The sequence below is a fragment of the Hevea brasiliensis genome, chromosome 9 (assembly GCF_030052815.1).
Source record: "Hevea brasiliensis isolate MT/VB/25A 57/8 chromosome 9, ASM3005281v1, whole genome shotgun sequence".
NCBI classification, from domain to species: domain Eukaryota; kingdom Viridiplantae; phylum Streptophyta; class Magnoliopsida; order Malpighiales; family Euphorbiaceae; genus Hevea; species Hevea brasiliensis.
The window spans coordinates 6980488-7002423 of record NC_079501.1 but is presented as its reverse complement, the minus strand read 5'-3'; the positions used below and the strand labels follow the sequence as shown (position 1 = coordinate 7002423).

The window sequence follows — 21936 nt, the reverse complement described above, 5'->3', positions numbered from 1 at the left end:
TTGAACGAGATGTATATGATCGGTGCTACAGGAAAGCATTTCATAGGATACTACAGGGTAAGGAACATAAGTCATGTTTTTTGGAAACAGAGATTATTGAAACAAAGGAATGAGGACTGAAGTCATCAAGAGACACGTTAGGGCATAATAAAAGTGAGGTAAGCGCCAAAGTTGATTAAAGTTATCAGATATCAAGTCGAGAGTAGTGGAGTTATAATGAGTACTAGAGACGACAAAAAAAAAAGAGGGGTAAACGAGTAGTCAGATGTGATGGTTTAGACTCAGAAGGAGGATGGTAGCTAGCATACTACGACAGGGGCAGATAGACATAAAAAATTTTTAACCATCCATGCAGATCCAAGGCAGAAAGATGTAAAATTTGCAATGGGTGACCATGTTTTTGAAGGTTTCTCCTATGAAAAGGGTTATGAGATTTGCAAAGAAAAGGAAAATTGGCACTCCGTTATATAGGACCTTTTAAGATCATGGACAGAGTGGGAGCAATTTCCTATCAGTTAGAGTTGCCACCAAACCATTATTATGTCCACCCAGTATTCCACATTTTCATACTTTGAAAGTATGTTCCCGATCCTTCTCATGTGCTGCGACCAGACACAGTAGAGTTAAATGGGAATTTGATATTTGAGGAGCAACTAGTAGCCATAGTAGACTATCAGATGAGACAACTTTGGTCAAGGTAAATCCATATGGCTAGTCCTGTGGAGGAGTTAATCTATAGAGGAATGCACTTAGAAGTTAGAGCGGGATATGCGCAGTAAGTACTCATAAGTTTGATATGCAACTATGTGTCATTGTTCTGCCTTGTGTAAAGTTCGAGGACGAATTTTCTATAAAGGGGGAAAAATGTAACATCTCTAATTTTCAAATAATTATATATATATATATATATATATATATATATATATATATATATATATTTTAATATAACTCTAGTATTGTGGACTTCGCGTATGTACTTTAATTTCGTAGAAATTGGATCGTCGCCCGGATCTGCAATTTCGGGCCTAGTAGATAAGCTGCTGGAACAATTTCAGAACCGGGTCAAGATTATAGGCTACCCTACCATTTTCAGACGTTCTGGACGCATTCCAGTTGTCAGATTTGGCATAGGTAAACTCGAACTCTACATTACTCAATTTTTGCCTTGTACTGGGTTAGAATAAATTTTATAAAATATTCGTAAATGATAAGAAAATTACGATTCCTATTACAATAGCCTTATAATATTGTTAAGGACCGCGGGGCAGGTTTATAGAATTTTTAAAGTTAGTTTGGATAGTTTTTGAAAAATATTAGTTTTAAAGTCTTATAATTGAGTTGTCTGATATTGTGATTATTGCTTAGTTTGGAGGGCCCAAGAGGGGCTATATGATGATGATGAGATATGGGTTGAGTTTAGAAGTGTTATTTGAACCATTTTGCAGGTTGGGTAGGTCATAGGTATAGGGGAGATTCTGTCGGATTTTCAACACAACTTATGGTGTCTTTGGTCTTTTCTAAATTTGTATTGAGTCAAATATATTAAATAATTGCAATGAAATTGTCAGGTGAGCCGGGACAGCCTTCCTCCTCCTAGCCGCCACAGTGACATCGGTTCAAGTTTGTAAGTAAAATATTAATTTTAATTGTAATTTCGATATTATTATATGTTCAAGCATGCCCATGCATCACTTATAAATATGTATCTATGTAGTTAAATACTAGGTATATTTTATATTGCATTTATAATTGTTGAAGTGCCATGGATGTTATTTGTGGTAATTTGGAGCAGTGAGTGTGCGTTGCATGCGTGTGGTATGGTATTGGATATGGACAGGACGAGTAGACACGGCTTGAGAGACACTCGCTGGGACCCGGTTCTTCGGGGTAGACACGGCTTGAGAGACACTCGCTGGGACCCTGCATTTGATTTATTAAGCGAAAGTCTGGCTTGAGAGACACTCGTTGGCAGAGGTTGGATTAAGAGGGTTGCATAGGGGATCAGCTCCCATATATGTATTGCTTGACAGTGTTGGGTGTGTGAGTGCTCTAAATTGCTTTTTTGCTGTTATGATATGAAAATTATGACGATGTAAATTTGTATAGAAATTATGATTAAAATTGGTATTTTACTCTCTGGGTTGAATGCTCACTCCTGTTCATCTATTTTTCCAGGCTATAGGAGGATTATTTTTTGTGGTTAACTTGCTATTCTTCTTCGCAAGTCTATTAATAGTATTTAATGTATTCTGTACAATTGAGTTAAATTTTAGACTCCGCATGTGTTAAAAACATTTATTTTTATTTTGGGCCTGTATTATAAAAGTTATGTTGGACCTGTAAAATTATTAACTGTATACATGATGGGATTGGATGAGGGAGCTGAGCTCCTATTTGAGTTATGACATTTTGATTATGTGGAGGGTGAGCTGAGCTCTCCAATTTATATATTGTGCTTACAGGTCAAGCGAGGAAAAAACTCTCCGTTGAATGGTCTATTTTATGATCGGACTCTGTCCAATTGAATTCTTGAAATTAGGCCCAAATGGGCCTTAAAATTGGGTTGAGAAATAGTTAGACTTACTACGGATCTCGGGGGCTTTAAACTGGCTCAGGACCTATTGCCGGTCCGACCCATAGATTGAGTCGTGACAAATATAAAAGATAATAATTATTAAATAAGTTAAATTTATTATGAAAAATGTTATCCTGTGATACAATAAAAAACATTATATAATAATATTATAAAAAAAATATCATGTATCCACTCATTGAGAATATATATCTATTTTATATAGATAAATAGATATATTGCCACTAGAAGAGGGAATATGCATAAGAAATTCTAAAGTTATTTTGCTTTTGATAAAATAAAATTTATTTTATAGATAATTATTATTGAATAAAATAGTAATAATTTATTTAATACTAAAAATAAGTAAAAAAAATAAAGTAACATAGAACTGCACCGTTTCGTATATTAATAATTTCAAATCGTAAAATTAATTACTCGAAATTAACAGAAAATCAGAATCTTATTTTTTTAAATATTAAAAATTAAATAATTTTACGAATTACCTTTAAAATGATTTTTGCAACAAATATAAATTCATCCATCTCAATATGTTGCCATGCGACAATAACTTTAGAACAACTTACAATAAAATTTCCGTATGTTAAGCAAAATAATTAATTATAATTACAAAATTAATCATTAAGGGATTGAAGCTAAATTACAGGGCATTTGTTGTTAAAAAGGGTATTCGTTAGTTATGGATTCAATTTAGTTTAATTTTAATTTTAATTTTGATTAAATTTAATGATTAATATTTTTTATTTCTAAACATTATTTTAAATTAAAATAAACTAAATTAAATTAATTAATATTAAAATATTTAAAATATATTTTAATCTATTCAATTTTAATAAATTTTAATTAAAATTAAAATTATTTAATTTCAATTCAATTTTAATTCTAAATGATTATGATGGGTCTAATGATAGGAGCCTTTCATTTGATACCACATCTCTAAAGTAATTCATATAGTATTTATTCATTAAATTTCTTTATTTTTTTATTAATTAATTATTCAGTTGCTGGATCAATATGAGTTGTTGTTGATGGAAGAGATTCCTCCCCATCTCCAGTTTATTCTGTTGGATTCTTTATGGTTGTCAATGCAAATTTTAATTTTTCAAAAAAATTATAATTAATTTATTAATTTTTAAATTATATATACATAAATTATAAATTATTTAATAGTTAACCTCTTAATACTTATATTAAGTAGTTATTATAAAATATATTTTCATGTATTTATTACCTACACATCTATAATTTTATAATATATATATATATAAAAATTTTTTTTCATAATATTTATAATTTTTCATGTTATTAAAAATAAATTATTTTTAAGAATAATATTAACACTAATTAATAAAAATAAAATTTTAATATTTAAAATAATGAAAATATTAATGATTGAACTAATTTCAAATAATTTTATATTTTTAGCCAATATCTTTAATATATTTCATTATTTTTATTATTTTTAATATAAAATCTTTATTAAAAAAATTTAGTTTACATAAAAAAATAATAAAATAAAATATGAAATAATTAATAAAATTTTTAAAATGTTATTTTATTTTTTATTAAAATTTAAAAAAATATATAAATTAAACTATTTACATATTAAAATTATTATTAACTAAATGCATTAGCACATGTGATCTCATAAATTTTTTTAATAAACAAGACTAAATAAACTCTTACAAAATATTATAGGTATAATAATATTTTTTAAGATGAAAATTATATTAATATTGCTATGGTTATTATATTATTTTTAAAAAATCTGAAATCTGAACAAATAGACAACGCACCATGCTTGAGGAAATTGGACGTGCGGAAATAAGATCTAGGCCGTCAGAGTTATCAAAAGCTCTCCGAATTCAACAGTAAAATCGGTCCCACAAAACATTTTCCAAATTTTGACGTGGACCCACAAGACCCGAGCACCGATAACGTGCTCAAGAAGGGAGATGACGTTGGTCTATCACAGACACACTGTGTCCAGCTTACGCTGTCCTAAGACCTGCAAATGATTGGCCAGCCCCCAAAACAGCCAAAAAAAGAAAGCAAAGACATTGGCTTCCAAGTGAATAACTTTCACACCTATATTCAAGCTCACATAATCCCGACCTTCTCGGATCACTGAGTCCGTGGCGCGACTAACTCGCTGTGCCCCTTCCCTTCCCTTCGCTTCCCTTGCGAATTAAGTCTTCCCAATTTCTCCGAAGTCGTACTTCCTGCTTTTCCTTAGCGAATAAGAGCGACGCATAGCAAGAGAGGAGAGTGGAGGATTTTCAAAATGGCGGCTTCATCTTCTCCGACTGGCTCGTGTAGCTCCTCATATGTTTCTCCATTTTCGCAACCGGAGTTCTCGTCTCTCCCGGTGATGTCGCTCAGAGAGAAAATCGTCGAGAAAATCAAGGAAAATCGTGTTACTCTCATAGTCGGCGAGACTGGCTGTGGTATTCTCCTAATTTCCTTTTTTCTTTTTGAAGTTTTAGTTTTTCTATCCGTGGCTCGACGTTTTCTCATTTCGTTTCATTGTTTACGACGGTGAGGCAATGTCTGCCTGCGGAAAAAAGCACAAGGGAACGGAAAAGAAAAGAAATCTGGGCTGTGTATGATCAGTTAGACGATCCTATAAAACAAAATCAAATGGAAACAATTTTGGAACTGCTTTCATTCCCAAAACAAGATGACCATTATTTTGGATAAAATAAGGCTTTTTGCTGTTTTGTTGCTACCTTAAATACATATAAAACAATCTTTTTATCTACATTGCTTGTAACCCTCTACTGTTTTCTGGGGAAACTTATGAGGAAGGAGAGAGCTGGAACCGCGTGAGATTTCCTAAGTCCATTTTTTATTGGAGACTTGAAATTTATAGTCTGTCTTGGATTATATGTAAATGAAACCATAAGAATGTAAGGTTTCTATTTTCCATTTACTTCATTATTCTAATTCATGAGTGGATTACTGTTGTGTTGTTGATTTATTAATTTTGGTTACCTCTGAGTTAAATTTTCAAAAGACAATAATTAAAAAAAAAAGTTTCTCTGACTTTACATGCCCTCTCCTTTCGAAGATCTGCAAAATGTTGCAAAAAGGCTAAATCAAATGTTACTTCATGATTCAGTTTGATTAACATTATCAGCTGTGGGAATTTTTTAATAATATGAAAAGTCAGATATGAATGCACGGTTTCTTATTCACTTGGTATGCGTTAATTTTTCTAAACCCCTACATATCAATAGCCTCTTTCTGATATCCATCCTTTCCTTTTGCAATTATATTTTCCAGGTAAGAGTTCTCAAATCCCACAGTTTCTCCTGGAAGAAAACATGGAACCCATTATATGCACACAACCCAGGAGATTTGCTGTTGTTGCTGTTGCTAAAATGGTAGCACAAGCTCGTAACTGTGAGCTGGGAGGAGAGGTTGGGTATCATATAGGCCATTCAAAGCTCTTCTCAGCAAGGTACTTTTTTGTTCAGTAAATTAGTTGTACATTTTTGTTCGTCAACTTTTTGAGGCTTTGCATCATTTGTTGTCAATTTCCGTACTCTTATATATGATCTGTTGCCTTGTCACTTACCTCGAACCATTTTTGAACTCTTCCCATCATAGTTGATAGTGTTTCATGTTGAAGATTAGTTGATTGGATGCAAGGGATCAACTGATACCAGAACTTAGTGAATGTTACAGAAATCGCCTTTATTTTATTTTGCAGATCAAAGATTGTTTTTAAAACAGCTGGTGTTTTGTTAGAAGAAATGAAAGAAAAGGGGTTGAATGCACTCAAATACAAAGTTATCATTCTTGATGAAGTGCATGAAAGATCCATCGAGTCTGATCTTGCTCTCGTCTGTGTAAAGCAGTTTCTGTTAAAGAACAATGACTTGAGGTATTAATGCTATTTATCTGAATTTTAAGCATGCCATTGAATTTTGTTAGGCACACCTTTAGCAGTTGACATCAAAGCTTTTTCTAGTTGGCTTTTTGACATTTTTTACATATGCTTTAGCTTACTTCTTTAGTTAATTACTATTTGAGTCGGGCATTATCTCTTATATTTTATGGTTAGTTCTATCGATCATTTTATTTCGGTCATGTTACTTGAGTGTCTGATGCACTTTTGATTTCTCTAGGGTGGTATTGATGTCTGCAACTGCTGATTTTGGAAGATACCGAGATTATTTTAAAGATCTTGGCAGGGGTGAAAGAGTTGAAGTGCTTGCAATCCCTAGCTCCGACCAGCAAGCACTTTTTCAGAGAAGAGTTTCATATCTTGAACAGGCAATCACTTATTACTTCTTTCTTTTTTTTTTTGGGGTTAGTGGACTTTGCTCCATCCATCAAGTGCAAGCACGCCCGCCCCAGCGCCCCCCCCCCCTCCCCCCCCCCCTGCTTTTCTTTTTCTTTTTGTGGAATTGCTTGAAGTTGATTTAATGTGCCAAACTTCTATTGCTTTCTAGTATATTGTCTCCCTTCCAAAATTCAATTAATTCAGAAATATGAGTTCTGCTAGCATAAATGTTTTCTCTTATAACTGACATTATGATTCTTCTGCTTTGGAAAATGTAAACCATATTGAATTGAGTGTTTCAAATTATTTTTCTTCACCTTTTATGTATGCATATTGGATTGCAAATGGTATATGACTTACACAAATTGAAAAGACATTCTTTAAAGTTGAAACTGATTTTTCAAAAAAAATTATCAAAAATGTTGCTGGAAAAATATAATTTATTAGTTATTGTCTTACTGCCTATGCATTATATGGTCTAAGGCTTTATCTTTATCTGTTAAGACTATGTAGCCTTGTGTTATGTAAAGGTGCATGGGTCTTGGTAGTGGCAGATCTAGATTTTTTTTTCCCTGGGGTTAACATATAAAATATAAATAATAAACTATTATTAAAAATATAACATTAATATTTTATAATTGGACTCGACAAGGTCTAATATCCTGAAAACTATAAAGAATTAAATAATTAATAATGTTATCAAATACATCTCTAATTAAACAATTATTTATCAATTAATCACGCATGCGGTCACATAATTTTCTCTTGATGAAGTTTATTGCTGAAAAAGCTCATTTCACGGTTGCAATAAAACACTATTATACCCTTCTTTGGTTTTAACTTGGATCAGTTTGGATACACAGACTTTTTAAATAAAAAGAGGGGTCCATTGACCCCTTTTTTTAAAATGCATCCGCCACTGGGTCTTGGATTCTCCTTGATACATATTACCTTATGATTTCAAAGTCATTACTTTAATATAATTGATTATTACTTTATGTTCTCTGAACAGATAACTGAATTTCTTGGAATAAGTTCAGAGTCATTGGCTGCTAGATATTGTTCAGGACCAAACCCTTCCATGGCAGCTGCTGATATTAAACCAGAAGTACACAGACTTATATATGATTTAATAGTGCATATTCATGATAATGAACCAGATATTGAAAAGGGCATTTTGGTTTTCCTTCCTACATACCGTGACTTGGAACAGCAGTGGAACCTTCTAAAGCCACTTAGTTCATGGTTTAAAGTTCACATTTTACATCGAAGCGTTGACACTGAACAAGCTCTCATGGCTATGAAAATCTGGAAATCACATCGTAAGGTATGCCTAGTTGATTCTACCTTGTAGACAGTTGCATTTTTGTTACCTGCATTAAGGGTGGAGGAAGTAAATTTTCTGTTGATTTTCGAAGAACATGGTTAAATCAATAAATACATGCCCATTTTGCTGTAAGCTAAATGTAGGGATGTTTAATTTCTGATGCAACTTCTCCGTAAGTTGTGTTCAAATGCAGGATACTGGCAATTGAGTTAATTTGGATTTATAGAATGTGCAATAGAGTTTGACCTTTCGTTTTTTCTTCATGAATGCTTACACACATAAATTTTGTACTCAAGTGGTCCAACTGAATATCACATAATGGCTGCAGCACTTTATTAGAATGTACTTTTGCGTAGGTGATATTGGCCACAAATATTGCAGAATCTTCTGTGACAATACCCAAAGTAGCATATGTCATTGATTCCTGCCGATCTTTGCAAGTTTTTTGGGATTTTACAAGGAAAATGGATTCTGCAGAGCTTATTTGGGTTTCTAAATCTCAGGTATTAAGGAGATTTTACTATTTCATTTTGGACTTGTATTATATTATATCTTTAACTAATTTCAATTTATGCTTTAGGCTGACCAACGTAAAGGTAGAACTGGTAGAACCTGTGATGGCCAGATTTATCGGTTGGTCACAGGATCATTTTTCAACAAGCTTCAGGAACACGAGTCTCCAGCTATACTCAGGTTATCATTACGGCAACAAGTCCTTATGATTTGCTGTGCTGAATCTAAAGCCATTAATGATCCCAGGGGTATGATTCTATGATTTCAAGTTTGTTGAAAAATCATAATGCTCTGTGCTGCTGCATAATGAAATGGCTGGAATACTCTTTCCATATCATGCGCTGTTAATTACCTAACATAGACCCCAAAATTGGGAAATGGTATATTGCATTTTCTTCTCAATTCTGGAAAAGCACGAGGTGAGTCATTCTTTGCATGTCTGAATGAGCTGGTGCAGAAAATCCCAATTTAACCTAAGTTGTTTTATCTTGCTTGTATGTGTTAAATGCAAATAAATTTGTTGGTTTTGAAGGAATGGTGAATTCAAGTTACATGAATCTTGCCACTAATTATTTCATACATAGTTACCTGACCAAATATGCTGGAACTACACTTTGAGTTGAGTTTGCTCTTTGAACCTCTGTTAGGTCTGGTTAACTGCTGCACAGGTATTTTCAACCTTTGGGGTTGAATTTTAGATGGGCTTTTGCTCTAGTTGTGGGCTGGTTTAAATTGAATCAATACTTTATTTTATAATGTTGATTGTCTTACATCTGTAGTTTTTAGAATGTGTTGGTTAGTGGTTGGTTGTCGACAATGAAAGTGGTGATAATGATTATATCTATTTTTTAAGGTGAATTTACTGAAAATTGAGTGAAATTCTAATATATGGAACTTTGATTTAGCCTTGTTGCAAAAGGTTTTGGATCCTCCTCATCCTGAAGCTGTTGAAGAAGCATTAAACTTGCTTGTTCGCATAAAAGCACTGAGAATCTCTACTAGAGGCCGGTATGAGCCTTCGTTTTATGGAAGGTTGCTTGCTAGCTTCTCATTGTCCTTTGATGCCTCTGTTCTTATACTCAAGTTCGGAGATATTGGATTGTTGCGTGAAGGCATTCTGATGGGTATATTGATGGATACACAGCCTCTACCGATTCTTCATCCTTTTGGAGAAGAACATTTGGTATTGCCTAGCAAGTGAACTTGTAGTATGTACTTGCTGGTTTGAACAGTTCTGTCTTTCTCATAAATTAATGTAATACTTCAGTTTACAGAGTACACATTCCGCTACTTTGGTGGTGATTGTAACAACATTGTGAAACTTGGTCGAAAGGAGATGGTGTTAATTGGAAACTTGTGTGCATATCAGTTTTGGCAACGTGTATTTAAGGTAAACAGGTTTTTAGCTTGCATGTTTTGAGGAGGTTTTGTTTGAATAGATTTTTATTATATGATTTGAGTGATATATGGGTTTCTACTCAGGATAAGCACCGTCTTGAACACCTTAAACGACTTTCTAGGTTTGATGAAATGAAAGCTGTGACATCTCTGCTACTGAAGATTGAAGAGGAATGGTGCTCATTTCATAATCTTGTGCAGTCATCTCTACATCAAGTTTCTGAGATATGTATGTGTTATAGTCTTTATCTTTTCTTATATGTGATCTCCTACCCTAGTCGTGTTTGGAAACGCATGCAAATCTCCAACTTGATTAGATTTTGGATCTTCCTTTTCACTTTGCTCTTTTTTTTTTTAAAAAAAAAAAAAATTAAATCCAAGCTTATTTTCACATTTCATTCTCTTTCCTTTCAGATGAAGATGTACTAAATTCACTGCATCGGTTTCGTCCCAGATTTCTGGCTAAATGTGATGGCCTACCAACCTACTATGATCCTTATGAATTTGGCCATGTGTGTCTTCTAAAATCTCAGAGAAATGGAGATAGGGTTGTTGCTGCAGATGATGAAGACGAGCCATCTAATGAAACGAAAAAATGTTGTGCTGTACCATTTGTTGCTTCTGGACACTTTCAGACTATTAATGTGGCTGAAAAATTGTCAATCATTGTCAAAGAGGTATATAGACTTTATATTCCTGCTCTTGGATTTATATTATTTCTGACATGCTAATTAGTATTTCATATGCTTGCTATGTTCATCAGATGAGAGTTCAATTAACAGAAAATGCATCTGATAATCATGCTAGCTATGTTGATGGTGATGCGTCTCGAGTAAATGGGGAGGCTCCTTTGTGTGTGTATTTTATAAATGGATCCTGCAACAAGGGCAGTCAATGCTTATTTTCTCATTCACTTCAAGCAAAAGTACCTACTTGCAAATACTTTTTCTCTTTACAGGTATTTTGTTTTGTAGCTTTTGTTTTATTCTATGTTGCTTTAAAATTATTTATACAGCTTCTTTTATTGTAATTTAATTAGGATTAAAAAAAGAAACTTTGGTTTGTTAGGATAACTTTTTTAACTTGGAATTTCGGTCATTTTAGCTGTTGCCTACCATCCAAAGGTTTGCTGGTGAAACCCAAAGTATTTTGCTTGGCAATTGAAAAACATTGATCAAGAAAGCTGGCTCATCAGTATTATCTCTTGTATGTACGGTGTAGTGTTAATTGGAGCAAGAAACAACGAAGGAAAGATTGGAGAAAGTTTAGTTTGAAAAGGACTTTTCATAGAATAATAAAAAAAGGGTTTTGTGGAGCTAATCCTGACTTAGTTTAAGACTGACTTGTAGTTGAGTGAAGTTGATAGTGAAATTTAATATGCTGCGTGGAGAGTTTGTGTTCCACATAATCATTCTGCAATTGCAATTGCAAATGCAAATTGGGGATGCTTGTTATTTTTAATCCATGAGATTTGGCAACATAATTTATTTTATTTCTACTGTATGATTTATTTACTTCTTTGTACTCTTCTTTGTTATTGAACTTCTGTCTAAATTAGCTCTTATTTTTAATAAGAACATTGGCTTAAATATAAGCTTTTTCCTTGTTTCCCTGGAAAATAATGTGGTAACTTAGATACTGGATAACACCTGCCCTTTTACTTGTAATTGTTTCGTGGACTTAGATTATTTGGCTGGTTAATGATTAAGCATGAGATTTACTAAATGCATATGATAGGTCAATAAAACATTCCAAGGAGAAGCATTTACATCTTCATGCATGCCTTAACTATCTTAGGGCCTGTCGGAGAACGTTGTGTTAGTGGTATAAAATCGCTTTTTGGAAGTTTAGAATAAGTTTAAAATGCTGCTTAGACTGATGCTAGTTTTGAAGTTTGCATAATCTCTTACAGTTGTGAGCCTGGATATGCAGGGTTGTCGAAATGGAGAGTCGTGTTTCTTTTCCCATGATTCGGGATCAACATTATCATTTAGCCTGACTCCAAGCTTGCCAGAGGATGATGATTTCAATGCTGCCTCCCTTCTACAATTTCTTCCAGCATCTCTAGATGGATGCATTCTTCTATTAGATGACACTGACTTGCATTTCTCCTCAAATCTTGCTCGCCACTATGATCCCTCCAAAATAATATCCACAACAAGCATGTCTGACACTGCAATAAGTGATCCATCGTTGGAGGGTGTCCGAATTTTGTGGGGTCTCCATCACCCGCACCAGACTATTGTTTCTAGAGCAGGGAGGAATCCCATTCCATGGAGTGAAATTAAGTGCATACTATGGTTCCCTAATTTAGATGGCCATGGTGAAAATTTGGAGAGAGAGACAATTGTGCAGAATTTCTTTGAGCATTTAGCTATCAGAATTATAGCTGATTCCTTGTATGAACTGCGAATTATCATCACCATGAACAACATTAGATTTTCACAGTTACAGGTAATTATTTTCAACAAAGTATTCATTTCTTGCTCTTTCTTTTGCTTAAATTGCTTATCAGATGATTCATTTTCTACTTTCAAGTAGTCTTACATAGCATGGCACGCTTGTGCACTTGTGTACATACATACACTTTTTTTTATTAATATTATTTTATAATTTTCATTGAATTGTTATGTTAAAATGGTGAATGGTGAAAAAAGATCCATATAGCCGACTCTAACTAGTTTGGGATTAAGGCTTAGTTGTTGTTGCAATGTTAAAAAGGTGTTGTGTCATTTGTACTTGTGTGTTCTCCTGCATTTGTGTGATGTGTGGGTCTCAAAATCATGCTATGGTTGTTGCTGTTGCCTGTTGTAGGTGGAAAAGTTGGGTAGAGACAGCTTCTTTTTCCTTAGAGAGTCCTTTCCATTTGATGAAGCAAGCTTTGGGGAGCTATCAGATGTTGTCACAACTAGGAAGCCAATGTTGGCATCAAAGCCTATCTCGTACGTCTTTGACTTGCAGCCACCTACTGACATTCAGTTTGATGACTATGCAGCCACTCTTCGCAAATGCCTGCATGATATTAATGGATGTACGTAAAGGATTCAGCTGCTTTGTTCATAATCTCATATCTTATAGTTTGAAGCTAGATTGTAAATATCAGAGATGGGAATTCACTTGAAGACTGCATAGATTTGCTGTATTATTGTGACATGAGTCACTTGACAGGACTCTCGACTATATGATGAAGATATTATCAGATACTGATTAAGGGTAGTGATATTGTGGTTTAGAGTTGCTCATTTCATCAGAATTTATGGCGAAAACTTATTAATGCTCTGAAGAGGAGAAGACGGCGCTCCTTTTTGCAAAGCTGGTTGCTGCTACTTAAAAAGGCAGTAGTGCAAAATGTACTCAAATCATGAAAGCGTTTGAAACCTTAGATGTTATAAGTTTTGGTAAGCCATTCTATGTTCAAATTATTGGCCTGATAGCATGTGTGAGATGATTAATCGAGGGATATAATTAATGTTATAATCCCAAAATCAAAAGAAAAAGGAAATGTAGTCATTTCTGAAGCACAGGGGTCATGAATTATCCTGTAGGTATTCTTTACAATTTGTTCGACAAGACCAACTTCTCTTGCAGGACATGTTTGTATTCGCCAAAACCTAGTGTTGGGCAAAATTCGAGTCAGCAAGGAGGTGGGGTAGCTTCCCTCCCTAATTTAAGGTGCTCGGTCACTGCATTGAAAAAAAGGAGTCTTAACTATCCAGCAATACGGCGACCTTGAGTATACTTGAAAACCTTAGATTGAATTATGATAACAACAGGTCTACATTGCAATTCAGAAATTCCTGGGTGGATTCAGTCTATAAGTTTAAGCAGTAGGCCAAGCTAATAGATGTGTATCAAACTAGTGTAATTTGCATTTATGGTTAAGGATGGAATTTAGCCGTGATTAATTATGAATTTTGTGGACATGGCAAAATTCTATTGCTTTAGTCTATGATCGAGGAGTGGGCCACTCCAACATCATTTGCTTGAATATGGACCATCCCTAAAAGGTGCTTGGTTGGGAAAAAAAAATCTAAAAATCTTTACATCGCAAGCTCAATGGTTACACGTAGGATTATTTCAACGCATATGGAGCACTAGCTATTATAAATAATTAAAAAAAGAAAAATCTGCATTGCGATTTGCAATCACAACTTTTTCCAAATTAATATAATAATAGTAATAATAATAATAATAATAATAATAAAAATAGGTGACTATTGGAAATACAATCATTTTCCCGCTGCTGCAGCAATTCTAAAGCCATTTAACTATTCATCTCGACAAAGATATTTTAGCACCGCGTGCGATGTGCTCGCGGCTACATTTATAGCATGTAATGGAGAGCTATGATCTCAAAATCCCGACCCGTGTGCTCTCACGTAGATCATGCACAAAGGCAACGTCATTAATCACATTTTGATATGGTCAATGAAGAATTACAGATTAAAAAAAAAATATTAGGCATCAATTATGAGTAATGTAATTAGACTGTTAATTTTGTATAAATTTCACTTATTTAGGTTTAATAATTCAAATTTATATAAATTAAAGATTTAAATATATTAGTTTTATTATTTATAAATTATTTTAAAATATATTTAAAAAAATGAAATTTGTGGGGATAAAAAAACAAAAGCCAGCAGACATCAATTTCTTTTACTGTCCTCTCGCAGAAACCTCCAATTGATCGCGCTACTTCACTTCCAATTGATTCAATCGACATCTCTAAGCTCTCAATCATCGACGACGACAGGCCGATCGGTGTTGGGACAAGTCCTTATAAGGAAGGTAGCTTACGGTTGATCGCTCGCAAACGCAGGCGGCGCGGGTCTCGGCCTGTGTCTGGTCGGAGCTCCGATCGGAGTGGAGCTCGACGGTGTTGCTCAGTTGGGGCGTCTGCCGCTCATGGGACCTGCTCGGATTTCCCGTTAGCGGTGGGTACTGACTCTAGCGGCGAGCTCTTTGGGAATGGGGACGCCAATTGGGCGTCGGATGTGAGTGAAGCGAAGAATTCATCGAGGAGGGAGAGGGAAAGGGAGAGAGAGGAGAAAGAGAATTTGGGTATTGGTGTTGGGTTTGGGCAGTTTGGGAATTTCGATGCTCAAGGGAACGAGTCTGGATATGGGAACGAGCCGGGATATAGAGGGGACGCAGAGTTTGGGTATGAGGATGAGCTTGATGAGGAGGAAGAAGACGCAAGGTTGTTGTTTTGGGGTGACCAATTTGGAGAAGGTACTTCCTTAGCTTAGCTTAAGTTTTCCCCCTTCTATCTATACTGGGCATTTGCGCTTTCCAGACAATTTATTGACTCTGTATATGCTACCTTCATTAGAATTTAGAAGTACCTTGAAGTGGGTTTTAGCAATAACAAATAAATGATTGCTGTGTCGGTGGTAAAGTAGGTATTTGATCTGTTCGATTGATTTCTTGTTGGAAAGAGTTTGTTTTACTGGATTTTAGCTCACTAGGGTTCTTCTAGTTTAAGAAAGTGAGAAAGCACAAATCTTTTTTTAGAATGGTATTTTACAACAAGAAAATGTGTTAATGACTTCTGGTTTCAAGAAAGTGAAAAGGCACAAAACTACTTCTAACTGTATCAGTAATTGATGAGATTAAAACTTCTCTTGTTGCCTGGAAGGAGGGAGCAATTCCGTCACGTTGACCTTGATTTAGATGTTGGTAAAGCTTCCAAAATATTACCTATCTGTTGGGATTATAAATCCCCTGTCGGAAAAGTATAAGCATAAAAGAGTAAATATAAGTGGTTAGATTGCTAGTCATTTTGACGTGTAAAGAAATCTAATCACTTGTATAAGCTCGAATTAAAAATGAATTAATTGTAATTTGATCAATACTCTCTTCAAATTTAATTTGATAACCTTGAGGAAGGAGTGTTTGAATTATGGAATTATAAATCCTACCTAGGTAAAATATAAACATAAAAAGGTAAATATAAGTGAAAGTATAAATCATGTAGCTAGTTATTTTGATATGTAAAGCAATCTAATCATTTATATAAGCTTGAATTAAAAATGAATTAATTGTAATTTAATCAATACTCTCTTCGAATTTAACATTATTGATCAAGATTGATGAAATCATTTCATACAACTGGCCTGAAAGAGCAAGGATCTCTGTTTTTTTTTTTTGGGTGATGAATAAAGATATTTGTTTTGCTTGTGAATGTGATCTCTTCATTTCTCTCTTCTTATTCAGAATGATGTTTCAACTGTCCAGGCGTTTTTCCATAAAATTTTCCCATAGGCGAGGTGGAGGACACCTTTTTTATACAATTTTGGGGCTTCTTCTAAGCTTTAAATGTCTAAACTTTGGCATAGAAATAACTTGATGGGTGTCTAGGGCCTCGCTTTACCGAAATTTGAAGGGGTTAAAGCAAGCTGCATTTTCTTGGTCATGAGCTTTGATTAGAAAAATGTGCAGCACCAGTGGTGGTAGTCTGGTGGGTGACTGGCTGACTGCTACTTTTTGGTGATTGGTAGTATGGGAATGAGTACATCTGCAGTGGCTTGAGCTAATGTTGAATGAGTACATCTGCAGTGGCTTTAGCTAATGTCAGACGTCATTGTTTATGAAAACAATATTTTAGAAACAAGAACATATAGACACAAGTTAAAATTCGGATATCATAAACAAAATCTATTGAATGCATTTTTATAAGAACTATGGAGAGAGAGAGAGAGAGAGAGAGAGAGAGAGAGGAAGTTGTTGCATGCATTGTATTTGAAACTGTGGTTGTTGTGTCAATGGTTTTATCATCTTCAAATTCTTGAATGCTCTATTGCAAGCCTCGTTTCAATGTTGGATCTCAACGCCCTTTCTTTTTATCTTATATGGTATGTGAATGTAATTGTTGAAAGACTCCATATATCATGAAATTTAATGAAAGCTTTTCATAAAGTTTTCCCCAGTTTACCATGCTGCCAAATCTACATAGTTGATGCATGTAAGATAGAGCTAAAATTTGACGGTGTACGCATTTTTCCATAACAGAATTTTGTTGAAGATTCTTACATTTTTGTCCCTTCATTGTGCCTGGCATAGATTCTAAGATGGAGATGGTTGGCGAGAACACATTCTTGGATCAGAAGGCACATTACAGATGTCGTCGCAAGAAGCATGATTGCTGAATGGTCGATTCACCAAGATAACCATTCATTGCAATGGGTTCCTTGTCATCCGGTCACTTTTTTACTTTTAACTGAGGTTTTTTGGCCCATGGAAGACGCCTTTTATGCGGTGCTTACCCTTTACTTTCACTTCCCAATCTTTGTGAGATTGTTGCAGCTGGTTACCCCACCAGGATTAAATTTGCTCTTGGTTTTGATACTGTTATACATTCTTGAAAGGCTTCTCGATGTGCAGTACATTGAAGAACATTATTATTACAATTAATCTTGTTGCGCTGATCTTTTATGCTTGGTTAATAAACAGCTGAGCTATGAGTCTCCCGCAAAGAAACAAAATTGTGGATTGGATAAATGAAAAAGGAAAAATTGTTGGAGATAAGAATTTCTTTGAAAATTACTTAAAAGAGATTTGTTGATTTGATCCTCCTGGCTCTTTATTGATGCTGTGAAAGGAACTCTCTTGATTCATGAATAAATGAATCTATAATTTGTGTTAGTTCCTAATAATAAAGCTGAGGCTATTTAAATTTTAGGTTTAAATTTCTTTTTCTTTTTTTCAAATGATGACTCTATTTGTATTTTTATCCGGTGACTCAATGTTTTTCCAGCACACCTGAAGCCTATTACAATTGGTGGCTTTAACCCAGGGATTTTTTTTCCCCGAAGGCTTTAGCATAGTTGATCATAAGAAAGAAGTGCTCTTTACAATTAATGTTTTTCATTTTTATTTTATTTTATTAATTATTTTTATTTTTATTTTATTTTATTAAGTATAAAATGTAATTTATTTTTTTATTTATAGTAATTATTAAAAATAAAGTCACTGTATAATCTGTCAGATTTTATTTTAAGCTGAAAACGGCATAGCTGTTGTTTTTTCCGCCAGTGTTAAAAACAATCTCAACGGCGTCGTATTTGCTTGCCATTTATGCGTTTTGAAAAATTGAAGCGAATCCTGTGCCCTGCCAAAATTTGAGAGAGAGAGAGAGAGAGAGAGAGAAGCATTGATCGCTTACAGAACTCTACTTCGAGCAACTAGGAAATCTTTAGCTGGCGACTCAGTGATGCTGAACGCGTCGGCCTCCGAAGTCAGGAAGAAATTCGAGGAGAATCGTCACGTTAAGTCTCAGACTGAGATCCAAAGGCTCCTGGAAGAAGCTCGCCATTCATAATGTCAAAATTTTATTTCTATTACCCCTGGTTGTTTTACGCTTTGATTTGTTGAATTGTCTGTTGCTTGTCTTCTTACGCTTGCCACATGCTTGTTAAATTGCGGAGATTAGAGCATAGAAAAGTTGATACTTGTAAGATAATTACCCTAAGCTTGTTTAATTGATTAGCCTCGAGTTCATCACATTGCTTTAGGTTCTAAAGATGGCACGGAAAGTTAATGAAAGTACTAACACTATAACAGGGTACGGAAGGAAGGTAAAGGGAGGTTAATTGGCTTCACTTTCTTTGGAAGTTTTTTTAAAATAAAATAATGATGTATGTAAAACCTTTAAATCTTTACATTCCACCCTTTAACTACTGAATCTAAGACTAGGAAAATGAGCATTTGGAGGTTAATGGATCCATTAGTTTTCATTACATCCTAAAAAACTCGCAAATGATGTTAACGAGTTATCCTCCTTTTACATTCTATCCTTTTTACTCCTTTTAGCCAAACTCCCGTGTTATACCTAATAATTATTCATGCCAATGCTGATTGATGCAGAGGTGAAGCTTGGTCAAGACCATGCTGGAGCAACGCTTGAAGTTCCATCTGAGAGATTTCTCTCGAGTCTGTGTAAGAATGGCTTTAATGTCATGAAGTAGTTTGTACACTGGTGTGTTTGATGATTGTCATAGTTTTTAACAACCTTCTCTATTTGGAGCTTGTGAAAGATTTTCCTGTTCTGAGTTATTAAGTTCCATCAATTACTCTTTTTTTTTTTAATTTTTTTTTTTTTAAAAAAAAAAACAATTTTTTTTTTTTTTGCTTCTATTCCAATTATCTTCTGTCCTGAAAAGATTATCATATTAAAAAAAATAAAATATAAGGCTTTTTTTTTTGATTTGCAGTTTTGTGTGTTGTGCCTGTTCTTAAAGGCCAAAACTGCTGCTGCTTTTTTTTTTTTTTCTAACAGTTCTTTATTTTCTTATTATTTAGTTTTCTTATGAGGCGAAAGATACTTTTATAAGAAAAAAATGCAATTTTGAGAGTTTTTTCAGCGAAGGGGCAGGATCCCCGATAGGCTTTTCCTTTCTTTAGCTCCCTTTGGAGAGACTTATTGGCTTTTGGATTCTCTTATTACTGAGGGATTGTCCATGTATTTTGTTCGAGTATCTTTTATTTATGGATTTTAGCTCTGAGAGCAAAAAACATCTGTTTTGAGAATCTTCATTAATGAGAAAGATGGAGTGTGATAGATGAGAAAAATGCCAATGCTTTTTCAGATTTTAGAGAGAATTTTGTTATAGATTCTATATGCCTATTTATGAATAAAAATACTGAACAGCATTCAATAGTAAAAAAATAAAAATAAAAATGAGAATTCACACCAATCCTATAAGCCAAGGTGTTTGCGTTCTTTTGCATTGGAGGGCTTTCCTTGCATATTCTCTGTCACGACCCAACCTGGCCGAACCGGCACTAGGACCTGGGCCAGCCTAAAACCTCCGAGACCCGTAGTAAGCCTGACTATTCATCAACCCATGATCAGGCCCACAATTTAGGCCCAATATGCATATAAAATAATTTGAATTAAATCGTTATAATTTTATTTGGAGCCAACTTAGCCTAGTAATTATCAGAAACTAAAATTAGGGGAGCCCAGTTCAACATTGTTACATCATTTACAAACTATTTAAAACTCATAAAAATTTTTTTCATTTGTTAATACAAAAACTTAAATTCATGCAGTCTCTGACAGGATTAATACTACTACTAGTACATGCGGGGTTCTAAATTACAAGTTTAGATAATAATAATACAGTTAAGTAATTTTTATTTTCATAACCTGCGAGGAAAGGAACAGATTATTCTGAAAAAGGTCTTCTCCTGTAGCCTGAAAAAATATGGTGAACAGGAGTGAGCATTCGACTCAGAGAGTAAAATATCAATTTTAACCATAATCTCTATAGCTATCTAAAGCTAATGCACCCTGTGGAGTGAAATGCAATAACGTCAATATTTTCACATCATAACAGCAAAAAGATAATCTGGAGCACTCACACACCCGATAAGGTCAAACAATATATATATGGGAGCTGATCCCTTATACAACCCTCTTAATCTAACATGTGTCAGCGAATAACTCAAGTCGGACTTTCGCTTAACAAACTAAATCGGGGTCCCAGCGAAGAACTCAAGCCGTGTCTACCCCGAAGGACCGGGTCCCAGCGAAGATCTCAAGCCGTGTCTAACCGTTCTGTCCATAGCCAACACCATACCACACGCACGCCAATTCACGCACACTGCTCCAAATTATCACAACATCCATGGCACTTTAACAATTATGAATGCAGCATAAAACGTGCCTAGTGTTTAACTACATAAATACATATTTATAAGTGATGCATGGGCATGCTTGAACATATAATAATATCGAAATTACAATTAAAATTAATATTTTACTCATAGTATACCGAGTACTATTGTGGCTGCTGGATAAGGGAGAATAGCTGACATCAATTACCTAATAATTAAATTATAAATTTATTAGTACTAAATCAAAATAAAACTCTAAAGAGGCAACAGACAGCCTAATTCATGCCGGAAATCCGGCAGAGTTTTCCCTGTACTTGAGACCTACCCAACTTGGAAAAAGCTTCAAAATACACTTCTATATCTGCCAATCACACAATTACAACTCAATCATATCACAAGGCCTCTCCTGGGCTCACCCAAACAGTTAACAATCCACAATTTGAAAAATTACAATTTAGCCCCCATAACTAGTCCTTTTGCAAAAACTATCCAAACGAGTTTTAAAAATTTTAAAATTTTGCCCCGCGGTCCTTAATAATATTATAAGGCTATTGCAAAAGGAATTATAATTTTCTGATCATCCACGAATATTTTATGAATTTTATTCTAAATCGATATTAGTCGAAAATGAGCAACTTGGAGTTCGGGTTTACCTATGCCAATTTTGACACCTGGAACGCGTTCAGAACGTCTGAAAATGCTAGGATTGACTATAATATTGACCACGTTTTGAGACGGGCCGTCGGACAGCCGGATCTGGCTGAAAATGCTGTCCCGACGCCGGTGAGCTATCTTCGATTTGATTGCATCTAAATTAAGTCCAAATTGTGTTAATAATTATTAGAAAATTATTTTTAAATTTTGGAAATAGAAAAATTTCAAAAATCTCACCAAACGATATGGATCGTCCGATTATCACCTCTTTCAAACGGTGTCCGATCGGAGCGGGACCTGTCCTATCTCGAAGATCTCGTCGTCCTGAGTCCATCGGTGGCCTCGGATTTCCGATCCGACGGTCGGATCGTCGGAAAGCTACTGCCGTCACTTTCTCTCTCCTCTTTCTCTCTCTTCGAAACTCGCCGAAAACCTCCATGGAACGGAGCACCATCGGTCGGGATGGGAAGCCCAGGGTCCCAGGAGTCGAGCGCCACCCATCCCATGCCGGTAGGCCACCGGAAACGGGCGAAAACGGGC

At 34.7% G+C, this 21936-nt stretch overlaps 2 protein-coding genes across 2 annotated transcripts; both read left to right on the top strand.

Moving 5' to 3' along the window:
* Positions 1-4569: 4569 nt before the first annotated feature.
* Positions 4570-13640, top strand: LOC110654723 (DExH-box ATP-dependent RNA helicase DExH8-like). Its single transcript, XM_058152633.1, has 14 exons — positions 4570-5040; positions 5879-6056; positions 6309-6482; positions 6727-6874; positions 7897-8211; positions 8568-8714; positions 8792-8972; positions 9630-9907; positions 9992-10114; positions 10207-10351; positions 10537-10799; positions 10886-11080; positions 12055-12576; positions 12937-13640. Exons 1-14 carry the CDS (start codon positions 4878-4880, stop codon positions 13159-13161), a joined length of 3057 nt encoding a protein of 1018 aa, XP_058008616.1. The 5' UTR covers positions 4570-4877; the 3' UTR covers positions 13162-13640.
* Positions 13641-14750: 1110 nt separating this feature from the next.
* LOC110654724 (uncharacterized) lies at positions 14751-17549 on the top strand (the record flags this gene model as incomplete). Its single annotated transcript, XM_058154235.1, has 2 exons — positions 14751-15354; positions 17185-17549. Coding segments are annotated over 2 exons (690 nt in total), but the record flags the coding sequence as incomplete, so codon positions are not given.
* Between the last annotated feature and the right edge of the window lie 4387 nt (positions 17550-21936).